Source organism: Vigna unguiculata, chromosome 9, assembly GCF_037176805.1.
Source record: "Vigna unguiculata cultivar grain cowpea cultivar isolate G323 ecotype 2 chromosome 9, ASM3717680v1, whole genome shotgun sequence".
NCBI lineage: Eukaryota > Viridiplantae > Streptophyta > Magnoliopsida > Fabales > Fabaceae > Vigna > Vigna unguiculata.
The window spans coordinates 31,839,888-31,860,739 of record NC_140800.1 but is presented as its reverse complement, the minus strand read 5'-3'; the positions used below and the strand labels follow the sequence as shown (position 1 = coordinate 31,860,739).

At 30.2% G+C, this 20,852-nt stretch overlaps 2 protein-coding genes across 3 annotated transcripts; one reads left to right on the top strand and one right to left on the bottom strand.

Annotated features, from left to right (window-relative positions):
* Nucleotides 1-7,854: 7,854 nt before the first annotated feature.
* LOC114162871 (UDP-xylose transporter 3-like) lies at nucleotides 7,855-11,770 on the bottom strand. Its single transcript, XM_085666400.1, has 8 exons — nucleotides 11,398-11,770; nucleotides 11,173-11,309; nucleotides 10,199-10,383; nucleotides 10,023-10,090; nucleotides 9,473-9,605; nucleotides 8,839-9,000; nucleotides 8,475-8,747; nucleotides 7,855-8,376 (listed from the first exon to the last, which is right to left on the bottom strand). Coding segments are annotated over exons 1-8 (1,074 nt in total). The 5' UTR covers nucleotides 11,400-11,770; the 3' UTR covers nucleotides 7,855-8,262.
* Nucleotides 11,771-12,251: 481 nt separating this feature from the next.
* On the top strand, nucleotides 12,252-18,880 carry LOC114163253 (Pentatricopeptide repeat (PPR) superfamily protein). Of its 2 annotated transcripts, none has more exons than XM_028047443.2 (2): nucleotides 12,252-13,907; nucleotides 13,996-14,311. In XM_028047443.2, the coding sequence occupies exons 1-2, from the start codon at nucleotides 12,371-12,373 to the stop codon at nucleotides 14,019-14,021; spliced, it is 1,563 nt and encodes a 520-aa protein (XP_027903244.1). In that variant the 5' UTR covers nucleotides 12,252-12,370; the 3' UTR covers nucleotides 14,022-14,311. The 2 variants fall into 2 exon arrangements, with proteins under 2 accessions (XP_027903244.1, XP_027903243.1); XM_028047442.2 differs by adding an exon at nucleotides 18,150-18,880 and having other exon boundaries at nucleotides 12,255-14,772.
* Nucleotides 18,881-20,852: the final 1,972 nt, after the last annotated feature.

Here is a 20,852-nt window from a genome sequence, read left to right as displayed (position 1 = left end):
TTTGTTCTTATATATATATATATATATATATATATATATATATATATATATATATAAACACACATGAAAAGAATTAAAACCACCTGGTTTCGAAAACCACGTCTTGACTTTATCCTTTTTTGACCCACATTGACTATTTCTCAGGTTTTCAATCTTTTATAATATTCTTTAAACGTTTAATCATGCTCTAATTTTCTGGAATTTTTTATATCATTGAATTTGGTTCCAAATTAGAAAAGAAAATTACTTTTCATATCAAAATGGAAAAAGTTTATTCTATTTCCTTATTTTTAAAACTTTCTTTAATCTTTTAAATTTGATGATTAAAATCACATTTTTACTGAATTTCAACACTGAAATATATATTTTTTGTTTGAAATAGTAAAAGAAAACTTATTCAAAACTTTAGGATACAAAAGCATAACTTCATTTTTTAAATAAATACCATACAAATGTTACAACCTCTTTAATTCAGAACTTTCAATTTCGGAATGTTAAGGGAATATCTACATAAAACGTAAAAAAGAATATTTTGGATAAGATAACAGTAATTTGATGAAAGATCCAACTTTTTTGTTTCATCCATTTTGTTGAAAAGGAAAAAAGAAAGACTGAACAACTAATTGACGATATTTTTAACCATTTGAAATAAAATAAAACAAAGTAGGATAATATATAAATATTTAAATAATTAAAATATGAATATTTTTGTTTTCATCTCCATTTTGCTTCCTATGGCCCTAGCTATTAATTTTCTCAATTTGAAGTAATAATGTCATTATAGCATATTATATAATAACATGCTATCAAAATTAACAAATTACTACTATGGATTAAAATAAAAAATAATATATTTACAGGAACGGAGATTAAAAAGTAATGTGTACAACAATTAAAATAAAAGATAATAGTTATTTGACGATTCATATATTATAACTAGTTATTCCTCTTTTTAGAGATTTTCTTTTAAATAATATATTCTTTTTTAAAAACATCCACAAATAAATCTAGTAAAATATTTTTTTTTTACATGAATTTAGTAGTAGTTAAAAATTTCATTTTCATCGAATTCTCAATTTTTTTTATATAAAAGATAGATTCAAATTTTGATTTTGTAAAACTAAATTTCAAAAATATTTTTTAAGTTTTTTATCCTTAAAAAAGAAAGAAATTAAAAAAAATTAAATTAAAATAATTAAAATAAAGTAATTTAAAAGAACTTATTATAAATGGTGAAATTAAATTTTAATTATTTTGAGACAAAAAAAACAAATTAAAAGAAACTTAAGGATAATAAATTTCAGTTTTGTATATTAATTTTGTAATATAATTTTAAATAATATTTTATTATTATTATAATGTTTCCTAGAGAAATAATAAAAAATAAATTTAAAACTTTACTATATTATTATTATTATTATTATTATTATTATTGATCGTAAATATATTTAAAAAATATTAAAAAATATAAGATAAGTTAAAATATAAAGTATAATTCTTAAGTTTATATTAAAAGTTAAAATTATTAAATAAGAAAAACAGTTTAAAATAATTAATTAAGAATATTGAGATCAGATTTTGATGGACTTTACAAGGAACAAAATTAGAAATAGTTTAAGGGTAAAATAATTTGAATTTTGTGATATAATTACAAATAAAATTTAGGTTAAATTACTCTTTTGGTCCTTCTATTTATTAAGAAGTGTCAAATTGGTCTCAAAATTTTTTCTATCTCCATTTAGTTTTAGTTATTTTAAAAATAATTCAATTTGGTCATTGTCGTCAATTTTGACCAAATAGTGTTAAAGTCAACGCCATGTGTCAATTTGTGATTTTTTTTTTCTTTTTTAATTTTTTTACACATGTCACTTCACAATTATGTCACGTGTCAAAATAATTCAATTTGATCATTATATTTGTTTTTAGCTTCAATTTAGTTCCAATTTTTATAAAAATTAAGCAATATTGTTCGTCCTTAAATTGAAACTTAATTTATTTTTTGTATAAATTTTATGCTTATATTCTTACTAAAATTGACATATTTATTAAATATTTGTAGAAATATTTGTAAACAAACTTTTTGTTTTTAATTTTATATTAAACAAAGTTAAACCTCAAACCTAATTTCAATAATTAACCATTTTTATTATCATATATAAAGGTATCAAATGTATCATATATTATAAATGTATTGAAAATTAAAAATCAAATAATTTATCAAACATAAATTTCAAGTTCAAAAAAAAACAAAGTTTAAAGTTTCGTTTACAATTAATTTAAAAATATTTCTAAAAATATTTAATAAAAATGTTAATTTTAGTAAGAATATAACTATAAGATTTATCCAAAAAGCAAATTGAGTGTCAATTTAAAGAGAAACAATATTGCTCAAATTTTACAAAAATTGGGAATAAATTGAAACTAAAAACAAATATAGGGACCAAATTGAATCATTTTGACATGTGTTGTTGTTTTTTTTTAATTGAGTAATAGAAGCTTTAAAATTTTAAATTGTATGATTGCATTGTATTTTGTCCATGTGTTTGAGTTATGCATTTATATCTTATTTGTGGGATTTGAAATTAGGTTTTGTACTGTATGGCCCACCGTCCATCGGTCAGGCATGCCAAGGACAAGCGGCCGCAGGCTGCCCGCTACAAGTGGACCTTCCCTTGGGACGTTGATGTAACAATCTCTAAGGGGGCTTTAAGGGAGCTCGTGACCAAATAGCCCATGTGTTCTCCGAATAAAGTCTCAGCTCTGGAAACTAAATCGGTTACCCCGTCGGACCATCGGTTAGGCAGACCAAGGACAAGCAGTCGTAGGCTGCTCGCTACAGGCGGACCTCCTTTCCTTGGGATGTTGATGTGACAATCTCTCTTGAATGATTTAAAGGAGCTCACGACCAAACACCCCATGCGTTCATTTCCAATTGCGCTTAAGATAATACACCAATTCGCCCGATCAACCGAGTGGAAGGAGAAAAAGACTTTGAACATGAGAAAGAATTGAACAAGCTAGCTGAGGAGAACATCGGACAATGGTTGTACTGTAACATCTCTAAGGAATATTACGTAACATAGTCCTACCCTAGTAAATCATCATCCCCATTCTGCTAGGTTCTCTATACCTTTCCACATTCATCCCAAGCTAAGTTTAGTAAAAATAAAGGTTAAGTTTTGTCTACCAAGGTTTGAACTTGTGACCCTCCACTTATAATGCTGCCAAGCACAACCATTATGCCAATTCACATTTGGTGATACACTCCAATCAATATAAGTTTACATTACCAATTTCATACTCATACATATTATTAAAAATCAATAATAAAACAACAACACATAATTAGCATGCATAAAACTCGAACCCAAGTCCTCTCACACATTCAAAGTACTCTCAACCATTTGAACTAGTACTTTTCCATGTCACATCAAACAATAATTAATGCCATAAAGGCGCTTTCTACCTGCATTTATTAATTAATTAATTTTCACGGGTCTTATAATAACTATTGGATTTTTGGACTCAATTGGATTGGCATAATTTTGCAAAGTTATGTTTTGCATAATTATGCAAACTTGTTAGGCAAGAATATACTCACTAAGCAAACTCAAAGTTAAAGAGTCACTAACTTGTGCTCGTTGGGCGAGAATATACTCGTTGGACAAACTCAGAGTCAGTGATTCACGAACTTGGTGGTTGTTGAGTGAAAATATACTCACCTGGACGACTTTTGGAGGAATCTATCTTTGTGAGATCTAGTGATTTATTTGCTGGGCCAATCATCTGGTCACTAAATGAGTGGGCCTGTAGGTGTTGCTCGTTGAGCGAATGGATAATTTCGCTGAGTGAATACGTCAAAGTCTAGTAATCAGTTTTTGTGTTCACTTTAGTGTGTTTATGCAAATTTTGATTATTTCTTTAGAAATGGTTTATCTATGAGATTTATCTGAGAACGATTTATACTAATCCAAGGAGGATTAATGGTGACTTGTAGTAGTGTATGCCTTGATATATGGATTCACTTGAATGTTATCTTGACGCTTTAATAACCATTCAATTCTCAGGTAGAGAAGGATAATGTATGTGATGAAAGGAGTAGGTGGTCCTAGTCTAGGGGCTTTACCTTAGCCAAAAATGTTGGTATGGTGAAATTCATTGGCAATGGCTCGATAGAGTAGCAGAGACCACCACAAGTGCACAACTTGCCAAAATTTGATACCAATGCATTTATCTGGATAATTGAGTCATATATGAGTCTTTGCATGAAATAAAACATCATTCATTAAGGATTGGTATGTTTGACTAAGTACAAATGATAATTGTATTCTTTTGGTTGAATAAACTTTTTTGTACATTTGCTTACCCTTTCTTTGTGTTATTGTTTTGTCTTGTCTTCTTTGTTTGCAATGATTACTTGATTAGTATGAACAAATGAGGATATAACAGTTAGACCAATCAAGGAGGAGGGTGATGCAGCAATATAACTTGCATTTGGAAATCTTTTGTGAATAAATATTTTGAAAAACTCTAGTTTCTTCAGCTTAGTTATGTGATAATCTATATTTAGTATATCTTATATGGATGACGATAATGTAATAGTTACATACCAATACCAATATTTCTATGCTATTAATGATAAGTTATATAAGGTTTATTCTATTAAATGAGATATTACAATTTCAATCATTTTGATTTTATATTTTAAAATTTTAAATTTAAATCAAGAATTATTATTAATATTTTCAATTTTATCATCAAATTTATAATGTAAAATATAATTTTTAATCATTATTTCAAATAATCTTACCTTTTAAATGTATTATTAAGCATGTTTAAAAAATCCTTTAAATTTGTGTTAACATTGAAACATTTTATTATCATCACACACATAAAACAAAACTATTTAAATTAATAAATATTTTTTCACTACCCAAAATGATATTTATTTTCTACTCCAAAATTCCAAAATTTAAATTATATATTTTTATTATAATATTTAAAAGAAACAATAACAAATTTAATTCAAATTATAAAAAAAATCAAAATTCATTTCCCTTGAAATATTCTTTATTTTATTTCTTAAAGTTAATAAAATTTAAATCCATTACTTTAATTAATTATTTTAATTTATTTTTCTATAGTTTTAATTTTAATTTTAATTATTAAATTTACTTCTTTTCATTTTAGAAAAACAAAAAAAAAATCCTAAAATTCAGTCTCTATCTAAAGAACTAAAGTCTCATAAGATTTTTATTACTGAATGTCAAGAAATCCATTGAGAGTTCAATTTCCAATAACCGAATTCTAAACTCATATGGAGAAACAATGTTTAAGCAAATTTATTAAAAATATTTATTTATAAATAGATAAAATATATTTTAGTATCTAAGTTACACGAAACTATTCTAAATTTTTTATATTCTAATTCCAAACTTTAAAAATAATTAATATAACTTTATAAATAAAAAATAAATAAATTAATATCATTATATTAAAATGAATATATTCATTTATTTTAAAAATTTTATGATTAAATTATATTAAAGTTTAAAACATAAATAAATTTTAATTTTACATGAAAGTTTAAGAACTAAATACGTATTTAATCTTATAAAATATTATTTTTGAAAAACAAAATCCATTTTAGAAGAGCCTATTATTAGGACAAGTTATCATAAAAAAGATGCATCAAATAGTTATTTGAAACTCTAGCTAATTTACTGTAGTTGTCAATCTCTTATTCGATTGTAATAATTTATTTATGACTAATTTTATTCGGTATAATTTTTGTTTCAATTATTCAATTTGATATTTTTATTTATTTTTGTTTAATTTTTTGTTAAAAGAATTCAATTAGATATTCTTTGTTAAATTAACGATTTTACATTTTTAATTTTAATCAGAAAATCTTTGTTTTAAATTTATATTTTTAAATATTAAATGCTAAGTGACATATGTAATTTTTAAAATTTAATATTTGAAATCATGTTTAGCGTACACAACCTAGGTCTGCTAGCAGTTTGTATAAAAATGTTAATAACTTTATTTTTATTTAATTAAATTACTATAAATAATAATTTCTATAAACTCATTTTTTAAAATAAGTAATATTTTAAGTATAATATTCAAAATATAAATGACCTTAAATTAAAATAAATGAAGAAACACAAATAAAAAAATTAATTTTAGACGAACTTATTTAAGTAAACAAAATACTTTTGGTCGGACAAAAGAATAAATTTGAATAAGCAAGTTGATTACAATAAAGATACATAACTTGTTTTGATGATGTTATCTGATTTTAGGAATTTAAGTTAATATGGACTATACAAGTCAAATGCGAACCAACTTGCGGCCGTGCGAGCTATAGGTTATGCAGGATGGACCTAAGTGGATTAGTGGGCTAAAATACTCAATCCACCCCACAATTTTTCTTGCAGACATGGTCTATCCTGTATTTTTATCCCTACAATTCTTCATGTTGTTAGACTTTTACAATCTCTTGCATTGGGTACCTTATGCTTAAATTTTGAATTCTTAATAACTATATAATTTTTTTCTATCATTGTTAGTATTTTTTTTAGTAAATAGTAAATTAATCATCATAAATATTAATATATTTTAGTTTAATAAAAAGAAATAAAAAATATTGACACAACAACTTTAATTTTAATAGATTTTGTTTTAACTTTGCGAATCATTAATAGATTGAACACATGTTTAGTCTCTAATAATTGATACATAAAATTTTGAATTTTCAAAACAAAAAAGTAAAAGACTTTGTTACCGTTACTTTTTCAATTATTAAATATCAAAATTAAATTAAAATTTGTAGATAAAGATAATTAATATGCTTGAATTTTAAAAAACACATAGTTAACTATAGTATTAAATGAATCTTGACATAATAATCATAAATACAATTTTACTTTATTTAAAATATAAAAAGAGTCATAAGTAATATACATATATAATTAATAATTTATTTGATGCACACCTATACAAAATTAAAAAATAATTAAATAATAAAATAACTATGTTTTAATATTGCTAAAAATTAAAATATAATTAAACATAAAAAAAGTTAATTTGAAGGAGTGACAAAAGATATTATGAGAAAAGAAGGAATTTTTTTCACATGAAAGTGCAATATTTTCATCACAAAAAAATTTGAAAAAGATTATAAATTTCTAAAAGATTTTTTTTTTTTTCGCAAAAAGTAAAAATTGTACCTTTCAAATGTTTCAAACTTCCCCTTAGAGACACTTGAAGTGTCAAGAGAGATATATTTTTCTTGCATTTTATTATAGGTTTTAGAAATTTTAAAGTGTTTATTTTGTGTGTTTAAAAATTCTAAAAAACACTTTTATCTTTATAAAATCTATTATATAAATTTATATTATTTTAATTAATAAAATTAATTATTTCTATTTCAATATAAAAAATATAAAATCAAAGATTATTACTTATATATTAAAAAATACATTTAGAACACAGGTTAATATTCTCCTTAAATTTTATATACTAAAATTGAAATATGTCAATTTATTGTACTGAATTAAATATTTATCCCTTTTTCTTCCTTTAAATTTTATTGATAGAAATTTATTCCAATTCAAAAAAAAAAAAAATATCATTCTCAATAAAAATTAATACATGCAATTGAGAAAAAATTATACGCATTGACATATATAAATATATATATATATATATATATATATATATATTTTTTTTTTTTTTTTTAATATTTTCAAGATTTATAAATGATATTGTATTTAATTAACCAATAAAATAGACCGTATAGATACATTTGTAGATCGATATAGTCTCATACTATTTAAAAAATTGAAATAGTTAAAATTTTGCCCCGATGTATATAATTAAAACTAGGGAACAACAAAAGATTGAATTATCCAACTCCTTTTCTAATCCAGAATCGTTTCTATTGATAACTAAGTGTTTTTGCTAGTCAACTCCTTTTGAATCTTACACCGAGTCATCCAAAAATGAAATTTTGATATGCATGAGTGTGAAAAATATCTAGTTAACACTTTTCAAGTTATATTTATTGATCATAACTAAGACACGACCATGTATTTTTACCTCACTTGTAGTTGGTTGGCTATATTTAATGCTTAAGCTAATAGTAACAAGTGAAACAATTCACACATGTTGAGATTTAAGTGGGAAAAATTTCCTAATCAAGAGTATAAATGCTCTATAAGCCTACTTAATGTTTGTCATGATGTTTTGGAAAGTTCATAGAGAGTTTTTGTTTTTGTCTTTATCTTTGTTCCAGATAGGTGGTCTTTTGTTCAAAATTACACTTGAATTTTCCACGTTAATGAGAGTCTCAGTTTCACTGTCTCTTGCCTGAAAATAATAAAGACAGTGACGAAACAAAAAGCGAAATTTTTAGTCCATGACAGAGACAAAAAACACAAGAACATGAAAACTGACATAAAACAAACCTGTGACATTTGACCACCACCTTCGACTGGTTTTTGTTGACTCTCAAGAGCACAACAGTAGGAATATATAATCATGCCAACCATAGCTACCATAATTCCCAAGATGTTCCTCCAACTGAAAGGATCATGGACAATGATATATCCAAAAGCCAATACAAGACATGTCTTCAGATGTCCAAGAACCTGATAGGTTACTGGAGATGTCTTTCCAATTACAAGAAATGTACTAAAATTCACGGCGATAGAGATCAGACATGAAAGAATAATGACCATCTACGATGAAAAAAAAGAAGTTGAAAGTACATTAATTAAGAAATAAATTATGTTTAAAGGTAAGCACACATGTCAACTATTGAAATCTCACCGTCACTTTTGTTGTGTATTTGAAAGAAAAAACATTTAAGTTTGTCAGAAGTTTATCCAGATATGGTCCAGAGACTAACAATGTAGCTGCTTGATATATACATGATTGATACAGAAGTTGAGTAGAAGAAACCTTAAACTTCTTCTGAATGGTATTTGTCATCTGAAAGGAACTAATTAAGATTTCAACAAAGTACATCAACACTAAATTGATATAACATCCAAAAAATAAAAAGGACCAATCTTTTCTTAAGAATTCATATGCAAAAAAAAAAAATGCTTTTTCTCATCGTTAGCATTAGATTTATACATAACAAAAATATACATAAATAGAAGTTGCATTAACGTATATCTTCTCACATGATAAATGAAACATAGATTGACATGTTTATTGTTATGTAGTTATTGTCATTATTATGGAGAAACAATCATATACTTAATGATATATTCTATGTCGCATTTTTTCCCCTAAGTAATTAACAAAATATTTGTTATGAAAATTAGCTTGAAAATACTAACAATTAATGCATGTAATCTACATCACAAAAATATTCACTAATTTGATTTTGAAAAGTATTTCATGATTGCATCAAAATTTGAGTGGTTAAGAGGAGTGAAAATTTCTTTAAGGATACAATCTGAGCAACACATGTTGTAATGATGGCTAGCAAAGACAAGAAAGCTCCCAAAGCATTAAGCTGCAAATCAGTAATTGTAGCAATTCCAACACCCACAAGGAGGATCACAAGTGAAAATTGTATTCTTTTACTGCAAAAATAAAACAATTAATACAATTCAAATTATTATCAATCATCAACTATTACAGTGACATAAATAAAACAAATAATGGATAAGGGTAATATAAATTATAGTTAAGGACAACATAACAAACCAATGGAACTAATAAATGCCTTCTTTGTGAGATGCTAGAAGGGTCAACAAGACACCTAACATCTCTTGACAATCACATAAAAGACATGACTTGAAATTAATTATAAATCCCTAATGAATCTAATTTCTTAGAAGTTAACAAAAGGAAGGAACAATACTTAAAAGATTGATACACAAAATAATTATTTAATGAAACTTACACAAGTTACTAAACATGTATAAACTCTATTAAGTATAAATATTTAAACAGATTAATCATAAATGTTACATTCATGATAAAAGACTAAACAAGACCTGAACTTCTTTCCAAGAAAAAGGATCTCTAATAGAATAGTACATGGGATGATTGCCAGCTTAGTCATCTGAATGCAAATACAAAGATTGTGTCACAAAACCCCGAAAAGCTGTTTAAAGAACAAAAATCAAAATGACACATGAGAAAAACATAAAGAAAGAAAATGCATCATCACCTGATAGAACCCGACAGAATTGAAGCCCAAACTCAAATTTAAAAGTCCAATAGAGATTCCATTTAGAACTCCAAATCCCATCACCATTTTCTTCTCTAATGGTTTGTGCTCAAAAAATCTCAATTTAAGAGCCACATGAAGAGAACAGAATGTTACAAATAGATGCCAACTTGTCAAAGTTGTAGCTGCATAAAAATCCAAGATATGTATTAAAACCTCAACTAAGATATTACACTTCTAACAAGTAATTTTCACTTGAATTGAAGGCATAAAGATTATATATAGGTATCTAAACTAGCACTTAGAACTCTTTTTATTCTTCCTAAAATTACCACCATTTTAGTGTCTTTTGGTTAAAGAAACATTTCCTATTTTCACAATAATTACACCATGTCTTTTACATACTTTTACATATGAGTGCTTGATTAGAGAAAATAATGATACATTTATTTAATTTGCATATACTTTTATGGTTTCCTTTCTTACCTCTTCACTCTTATTCACAAACAAAATAAAAAAAATCATCTGTTTTAATTTGTTTGATACTTTAAAAGATTTGCATAGTTAAATAGAGAAAATAGAAGACAGAACACAAATGCTTTCATGTATTCCTGTATAAATATTTAAAAATAATGTCATAGTTTTTAATTAGAAATTAAAACAAGTATGCTTTCTCAAACTAAACAAGTAAGATTTTGTTTTATTCATTATTTTTTTCTCCACTAAAATTCTCCTCCAGAATTAATCCAATGTGAAACGAACACTAAATACAGACACATTTCTCAACAATAACTCAAATAACGGTTTGCCATGTTATCATATATACTATCTCTTTTCATCTTATTAAATTATGAAAAAAGTGAACGAGTCATAGATGAAAACAAAGACACTGTAATAGTCACCAAGAACATACACATATAAATAATTGGTAATTTCTATCAGTTTGCAAAGAACCAAATCCTTTATGAACTTACCGAAAATGAAATGCAATGAACTCATCAACGTTTTGTTGCAAATCACAATCGACACCGATGACACCACTGACAAACTCAATGCGCCAATAGTTCCCAATTGATATTTCTCTCCCTCGCCCATCTTTTCCTTTGTTGCCCTAAACAAATCAAAACACAAAGGAACAAAATGAAGCAAAAATGTTCAAATATTGCAGATTTAATCCAAAAACGAAAATAAGACAACACATTGGAAAACTTTACACGAGGAAGATTTGATACTGGGAGTGAAGCAAAATGGGTGTCAAGGAATTGCGAGAAAAAGCTCTTGGATCCGATGATTGTGGAAAACCTACGATTCAGGGGTTATGGAAGTTTGCAGGCACGGAGGAACTCAATGATTAGCACGCATGCAGAGGTAAAGCGTGGTGTAGTAAAATGGAACATGAATGGGAATGAAAACAAAAAGTGGATTGAATTGGAAAATCAGAAATGGAGGAAGGTGGCATTGAAGGCGCAGATGTAAGAGCGAAAATGCAAATTAGAAGGTGTTTCTTCTTCTTCTTGTTACATTTACGGAGAGAACGAAAGACTTAATTTTAGTGTCAAAAGCTAATTAATAATAAACATACATCGTGTTTGGAACTTTACTAAAATATTCTTGGTTTTATATTGCTTACTTCATATTTTTTACCTAAAAAATGGTGGATGGTGATGCACCTTTCTTGATGTTACCTTGTATCCATAAATAATTGTAATTTACACAAGTTTATTTTGATTTTTTTTTAAGTGTGTAGCCATTCATTTACTAATGAACGTTGTCATAAAATAACTCTTATTATTCTTATTTTTTAAAATAATGTTAAGGGTAATTGGTAGCACATCAATAGATTTTTTATATAGTAAGATAAATTTTTTAATTATTATTGTGAATTACATTTAAGATAATTTATAACGGTTTGCGTAGAAAATGCTTTACACTTACATTGGAGTGAAATTAAGTTTGATTTTTCTAGTTTTGAATATGAAAAATGTATACTAGTAATTAATAATAAAATAATTTTATAAAAGTAATCAGTAGAAAATAAATTATAATACGGGAGGGTAACATGCGTATGGAATTCCTTATACCCTGTCCCGGGCATCTCAGTCTAACGCAACGCATCTTCATCATCATCATCGACGGCCAATGAACCCTTTTCCGATTTGAATTTGTTTTCCGATGTTGGCGTTCTCCAAGTTCAGGAAAGCAGCGGAGGTCTCCTGCGTATTCCGTCGAAGCCAAAAGCTTCCCACATACCTCCGAAGATTTTCCCTTCCGTCCGAGGAATCTCCCTCTTCGGACCCGCAGTTGCCGCTTCGTTTCTGCATCTCGTTGGCGCTCAAGTTCGAGACTTTATCCAGCGGCAAATACCGTGCTTTGGTGAGTGAGGTCCTTTGCACCAACAACTGGTTTTCCCTTTACTGGGAGGCCCTTGAGTATCTCAAGAAATCCGGAGTTTTAATAACTTCTGATTCGGTTTGTGTTTTGATTCGGGCGTATTGGCGAGTGGGTCTGACCGAGAAGGCTATAGAGTCGTTTGGTAGAATGGGTGAGCTTGGGTGCAGGCCCGATGCTCGTGCCTATAACACCATTTTGGATATTGTGTTTCAGAAAGAGTTGTTTGTGTTGGGTTTTGCGGTGTATAATCTGATGCTTAAGACCAACTGTGGTCCTAATGAACGCACTTTTGACATGCTGATTGGAGGGTTTTGTAGAAGTGATGATGTTAATGGTGCGCTTGAGATGCTCGAGGAGATGCGCCAAAGGGATGTAGAGCCGAGTGAGATGACATTTTTAGCTATTTTTTCTGGTCTGTGTCGTGGGGGGAGGGTACATGAGGCACACAGATTGTTTAATGTGATGAGAGAAAGTGGGCGCAAGCCTAATTTTATGTCTTATTGTGTTTTGTTTAATGGGTATTGCAAGATGGGGAGGTTAGATGAAGCCGTTTCGATTCTGCAATTGTTAGAGAGAGACAGGTTACCCCTTAATGTAAAGGGCTACAGTCATCTGATTGCTGGCTTTTTTAGGGAAAGGAGATACAATGAAGCGCATTCGTGGTATGGAAGGATGCTTAAGAAGGGTATTGTTCCAGATGTTGTTTTGTACACAATTTTGATACGGGGTTTGTCGAGTGAGGGCAGGATTGGTGAAGCTGTGAACATGTTTTGTGAGATGACCCGGCGAGGCTTAGTTCCTGATGCTGTTTGTTACAATGAAGTTATTAAAGGTCTCTGTGACGCTAATCTTTTGGATCGAGCACGAGCTCTCCAACTTCAAATTTCTGAGCATGAAGGGTTTCATAATGTTTGCACGCATACCATTCTCATCTGTGACTTGTGTAAGAGAGGAATGGTTGCCGAGGCACAAGAAATATTTAATCAGATGGAGAAGCCTGGGTGTTTACCTTCAGTTGTAACCTTCAATGCTCTTATATATGGACTGTGCAAGGCTGGTAAACTGGAGGAGGCACAACTCATGTTGTACAAGATGGAGATTGGGAGAAGTCCTTCGTTATTCTTCCGGCTTTCTCAGGGTTCTGATCAGGTTTTAGATGGTGTTAGTCTCAAGAAAAAGGTGGAGCAAATGTGTGAAGCTGGACAGATTTTGGAAGCTTACAAGTTTCTCATTCAACTTGCTGATAGTGGGGTTATGCCCGACATTGTGACGTACAATGTTCTGATCTACGGCCTTTGCAGAGCTTCTAAGGTTAATGGTGCGTTGAAGCTTTTCATGGATATGCATAACAAGGGTCTATCACCTGACTCTGTTACTTATGGGACATTGATTGATGGGCTTTTCAGGGCTGCCAGAGAAGAGGACGCACTGAAGATGTATGACCATATGTTGAAGCATGGGTGCCAACCTAGCTTTGAAATTTGTAAAGCAATTATGACTTGGTTGTCGAGAAATAGGAAGGTCTCACAGGCTTTCAGTTTTTATTTGGATTTTTTAAAGAACCTTCGTGGCAGGGAAGACGATTCAATCAATGCTTTGGAGGGATATTTTGTCAGAGGAGAAGTGGAACTTGCAATTCAAGGTTTACTAGAACTGGACTTGAGGTTTAGAGATTTTAATTTAGCTCCGTATACAATTCTACTTATTGGATTTTGTCAGGCAAAACAATTAGATGAAGCATTGATTGTATTTTCCGTTCTCGATAAGCTCAATATCAATATCAATCCTCCAAGCTGTGTATATTTGATCGAAGGTCTCTGTACAAAAGGAAGGCTGGATGATGCAGTAAACATCTTTCTTTACGCTCTTGACAAAGGTTTTGCGTTGCAGTCAAGAATTTGCGAGCGGCTCTTAAAGTGTTTATTTTGTTCCCCAGATAAAAGGGATTATGCTATTGATCTTGTTCGTAGGATGAAGTCTTCTGGATATCGTCTAAATTATTTGGTTGGTACAAACGCAGCATTTACGTAGCAGGAGAAGCAATACAAATTGATTTTGATAGAGATTAACACTAACCGATCAAGATGAATGATTTGCTTGATTCAGCTCTTTGCACATCCCCATCAAGGAAAGAGAAGATATTATGAATCAGGAGACCCAATATTCTTTCTAATGAGCCAAAGGTGCCCTTTAATTCTTATATATATCTTGAATTTTAAATTATTTCTTTCCAGACTTAAATGTAAAATTTATTGGAATCAATTGAAATATATATCTTTGCATGCTTGCTTCTAGAATTTAATTTGCACTCGGACTTGAGTTGTCTAGAACTACAATCTCCAATTGAAAATGTATACACATCTTTTCTCTGAATTTTGTTCATTGTTGAAAGAATTTGAAAAGCTGGGAGAGTGTTTGAGCTTTAGATGTTGTGAAGCTTGGCTGGTATGATATATAGAATTATTAAGAGAAAGAAACAAAAACATAGGGCAAAGAGGGGAAAAAGGAAGAACAAAATAGAGGGGATGGAGAGAAGAGGAGACAAACAGATAGGTCAAAGAACATTGTACATTGTATTGGATTAAATGCTCACTACTAGGTTAAACACTATAGTTAATAGTTAGGACGCAAATATATCTACTTAAGAGTGTAATACATGATTCAATTTTGACTTAACCCACTTAACCTTTGCACAAGATAATTGATGCAAATATCCTCCTTAGTGGTTGTCTAGCTGGGAATCAAACATGATTCAATTGTGTCTTGACACACCTATTTTTCATCATTGGACAATAGATGCAACCCATAACAATCTCCCCCTTCGTAATTGTTCCTCTTGGAATTGAGCTTGTGGCTTTGACTATGATACTCATTGTTGGATCAAACACTAACTATTATGTTAGAAAGGTATAGCTAATAGAGTAGATACTTTTGTACTTAAGAGTGTAGCAGCTCAACTGTCACAATTCAATCGTAACTTTGATATGCATTCATTTTAAGATTAGCTTATAAGGTGTTTGTGATTAAGAAAGCTCAAGGAATATCCTCACTAAACACAAAGATAATCCCTTAGGTTATCTATGTGTAAAGTTTTACTTTTTATGAGCTCAAGAGAGGGACAAGGATTCAATTAAGCACAACAAAACAAGGATGGAAAAGAAGCAAGGGCGTGAACATAAATGAAATGAGAATATGAAATAACTACAAAGAAATCTAAGAGATGAAGAAAAGAGAAGAGAAAGGGATAGGGAAAGGGGGAGGTGGCAGGCCACTTAGGGGATGGACCAACCCAAGATGAGTGGTGGTTGCCACCACTTGAACTAAGGTTCAATAAGACTAAAGAGAAAAGAGAACACTCAAGGAATGCACTCATACCCACGGCTGACACATAAGCATGTATTACTCAAAATGTTCAACCCTCTCCAAGAGTTGGGGAGGTCCCCTTATATAGGCATGGGTAGGGACCTAGAGGGCATTACAAACACCTATTCTAGAAGCTAGGGCAACTTATGGCAGGGCACCCTAGCCTTAGAGAACAAGGAGCACGCCCACCTAGTTCTAGGAGGTCAAAGAAGTCTTCCAAGCCTCCATGAGTTGTCCCATGTGTTGGGCCATGAGTCCAAAGCCCCTATCCTCCAAAAAAAGGGTCTCAATATTAAAAGAGGGGTGCCCAAGAGTAAACCTACAAGACAAAAGAAGTGTAGAAATAGTTAGTATATCTAGGCAATCATTATGTGTAAGTTAGGAGGTTGAGTGTTGGATAACCTTTGCACCTAGCACCTAGTTGTAGCCTTTAATGTTTTAACTTCCCTTGTATCTCCTTTATCATCTATATAAATATCAGGAACAATAGAGGGGTTTGATTAAGCCCTCAAGCATATCTTTTTCTGTTTTAATCTCAAGTAGAAGCAACATTAGTCTTGGAAAAAACTAATGGAAAGGAGAAATGCTAAATAAGCTAAAGGAAAGGAGTAAGTAGCAGGCTCCCCTTCTAGTCATGCTCCTAGTGATCCCCATAAGAAGGTTCCCCTCCATCTTCATGAAGAGTCATGGGCTAATTAAACTTGGCCTACCTGACTTCTACCACGAGACAATTGATACAACTTGCAACAATCTCCCTTTCAACAATTACTTTACTGATAATTGAACACAATTCGATTGTGGCTTGATGCCCATTTGATCTGCTATGGGACAATTGATGTAACAGGCAATACTGCACTTGATTATTATTTCAATATGTTTACATCTAGTCTAGATGTAGCTCTCTAGAATACAATGTCCTACCTATTTTATATGCAGCTACCAAAAAACTATTTACCAGTAACTAATTAACTACTAACATATTGTTTTTACTTATATTTACATATCAAATATACCCTTGATATCACTTGGTCATGTATCTTTCGTTGTCCTATAGTTTTTCTACCCTTTTTCCCTTGTTGCATCTAGTTTGGGGAGTTTTATGGTTCATTTGTGCATAAATTGCTGGGGTACTGAAGGTGAGTGGCAATAATTTGATGGGCTTCTTCAAATTTAACATTACTTGCATTTAGTGTAAACAACATTTTCTGAATAATGCTTGTGATCGGGAGTCCTACCACCAATATCCAGATGTCAATTCCATTACTAGTGCTTCTTTGCTCATACAACCTTAAGTATTTTATCTTTTCTTTTTCTTCTGCTTATTTTTTTCACCTCTTTGATTCCAAGAGTTTTCTCGGAAGACTTGAGGTTTTACAAAAATGCTTACTTTTTGAATTTGAAAAAAAAAAATGGATTCTGTTCAGCTTTTTCATAGTCTAGAATTTGCTTCCATTTACTTTCCAAGACCTTTTCTTCTTGGCCATTTTCCACCTAGTAGTGCTTTTTTTTTTTTTCTCATCTGGGGAAATTTTGAATTTTTTATTGTGCCAAAAAGATTAACATAGATAGGGTGTATGTAGTTTGTAGACTTTTATTTTTTTTATAGGAAAGGAGGCTTTCATTACATGAGATTGCAGAAATCGAAAAACCGTTTCCTAGATGTTTTTAAATTTTTTCCTTCGTTTTAATATATAATTTGAAATGGTTGCTTTTCTGGTTTCCGCAAATAGGTTACTGAAAATTTCTGATGAGTACAATAGATGGATTTTCATCTCAAGTTTTGGTTCTTAGACTTGTCTTATTTATTTTTGCCTGTTTTGGATTCTTATGAATTTTAAAAAATGATATTATGGTTTATTCAATTCAACCCATAATCATAATTTTAAACAGCAGATTGTAAGTAAATAGCTGTGAATATGCTGGTTGAGGTTCTAAACTGGCTTATTTTTGGGTAATCTTGTATATTGAAGTTCTCTATTTATTATTAATTAGTATCATATGATAATTAAAGGAATACATAGATATAACCATAATTTGATCACCACTTAAAATTCAAATTTGGATATACAGTCCCAGTGGGATTTGTGTAGGGTTGTGGGATCATTTTTTATAAGATTGATTAATGTGTAAAGTGCATTGAAGATGTCGTGACATTATTGATGCCATTGTTCTTGAATCTTTCCTTAACTTCTTGCAGTGCTTATGTTGCTGGGGAAATTTCTTTTGCTTTGATATTTTACGTGCTTGTCACACTTGGTGAATGACCCTTCGCATCAGGCATTTTTGGGTTTCTTGTTTGTTGTACGCTTCATTACATTTCTCCCTCGGTATTTTCAAAAGCTTTTCTGCTAACCTTAGCATGGAGGAGGGAAAGAAGACTGCCATTGTCCATATGGGTGTTCTTGTGGTGATAAATCATTGTACACCAGCAGGCAATGACGAATTTCTTAAGGACAGTCACTATCTGATGCTGAATGAGAACGTGCTATGAATAAAATTTCATGGGGTTCCAAATGGATTGCAGGTCTTTTTCACATTTTAACTTAAAATGATAAAATTTAGTGATGTTTCGGCAATTATCTGTTTTTATATCAAAGGAAGACATTCAGTTGCTTCAGTATAACATATCAAAAGCTAGGTTTAGTTTTTCATTTCTATCTAGGTTGCTTATTGTTATGATTTTCTTTGCAAATGAATTCTATGCTCAGATTGTTGATTGCTTATGTAACCTCATGTTCTGATGTGGTTTATATAGTCTGGCAATCACAGCTCAATTCCCATAAGAGCCAGCCACAAAGCATGCACAGATGTCAAATATGTATTAGGAGCCTACGGAAAAGTCCTTTATTAGATATGTATGATGCAAAACCCCAATAGGGTTAACATTATAATTATTTATTACTCTATAATTTAGTTTCTATTTGAGAAGCGGATTCTGACCACTAATCCCCACTTATGACTTATATTGTCATCAATTTAACATGTTTTCTGTTGCAAAAGTTGTTGATCCTTTTTCTAAGTGCAGCTGTATCTTCAATATTCATCAGGTTAGTCAATCTTCTGTCTAATGATGAACTATCTTTTCATTATTTCCATTTTAATTGATAGAATACATGGACATTTATGCATATTGAATAAAACCTCCTGCATAGTACTTACTAAAACTGTGTTTCGTAATCTTTGTTCTTTCATTTCCTGTAACTCTTTTGCTCAATATTTCAGTTCTGTCTTTCCCCTTTATTCTAAATAATTTACAATCCTTCAATAATGTCTCCTTTGGTTTTTAATTTAAGTCCATGTCCTGCACAACTATTTACTGCTACCTGCAGTCTGTTTATACAGAACCACACCGTTTGTGTACTGAATTATTGAATACGGATTTTGATTCTTGTTTTGCAGCGTCAGTTTAATGGTTTTCAACTCGTGGCTATTTTACAGAGATTTTTTATTTCTGTGTGATGTAGAGAGTGCAGGATTTCATTGCAATATTGTTATCTTTACTGTTTTTTGTGTTTTAGTATTACTTTTTTGCCTCATAGCAGCAAGAATACAATACAACAAGTATAATAGAGAGAATTCTGGTACAAGACTTTTCTTAAAATTTCACCGACAATTGTGATATGAGAAAAACAGTACATGATAGGAAAGTAACAAAAGCTAATGGTAGAAACAAGTGATAGAATTAGGGGAATAGAATTCTCCCAAAACCCACACCCAAAACCTCAGAATTGTGCTCATCATCGTTTTTGCTCGGGTCACCCTCTACATGTCTCCTTGATGAACGAACGAATCACTTAGATATTGACTGTCACATGCTTTGAGAACACTTGACTTTCGATTTAATGAAGCTTCTTTCTATAGTTTACATCAGATCAATTGCACCTCACTTACAACTACCCACAAGAGGTTTCTTTTTGCAACTCACTGGTTTTCTCCTACACTCCCATGGGGTGTGTAAAACATAAAGGGCAGCTTCTTCATGTACACCTTCCTTTTTTCTTCCAGCACCCTCATTGGCTTGATAAAATTATACTTTTACCCTCTTCTTTCATGACCCTCCACCTTTATCTTCACCACCCTCCCACTCAAATCACCACGCCTCATCCTCCATGTCATTTACCATCAACATTTGTTTCTTCCTTCATTTTCACACCACCCTTCCATCCATACACCTCATTCTTTTAATATATTCCGTAATGGGTGTTCTCGCCCAAAAATACTTTTATGGAACACCTATTTTTTATATTTTCTATACATTCCAGAATAGGTATTCTAGAAGATATTTTTGGAATATCTTCCAAAATAACTATTTTTAAAAGTAAAAAATATGTTTCGAAATAGGTGTTCCAAAATATATTTTTGGATTTCGAAAGATATTTTCAAAATCTAGAAGAAATATTTTACAAAATATCTATTCTAAAGGTAAAACTATTTTGAAATGTATGTTTTGAAAGATATTTTTGAAATCTAGGTACTTATGGATTCTATAATAGGTGTTATGGAAGATATTTTTGGATTTGACTAAAACACTCATTTTAGAATATGTAAAGAAAATATATTTTGAAATATGTGTTTGGAAAGGAATTTTTTAATCCAGAATAACTTTTGGAACATCATTCTAGAATAATTAAAGGAAAAGGAGGTATAGGGATAATTTTTACCTATTTATTATAATTTTCGTTAGGAATAATTTTGGATTTATGGTTTTATGGGTTTTAGAAGATAAAAGGGAAGGTGTGAAGAAACATCAAACATAAGAGGTGTCGAAATGAGTCGAACCGATTCGTTTTGACACGAACCACTGTTGACATGCCAAAAATGGATCATGGGTAGGATTGATATCCAAAATTTCTAACTTGGACGAGTTGACAAAGCTCACCACTTTTTAATCTTTTCTATT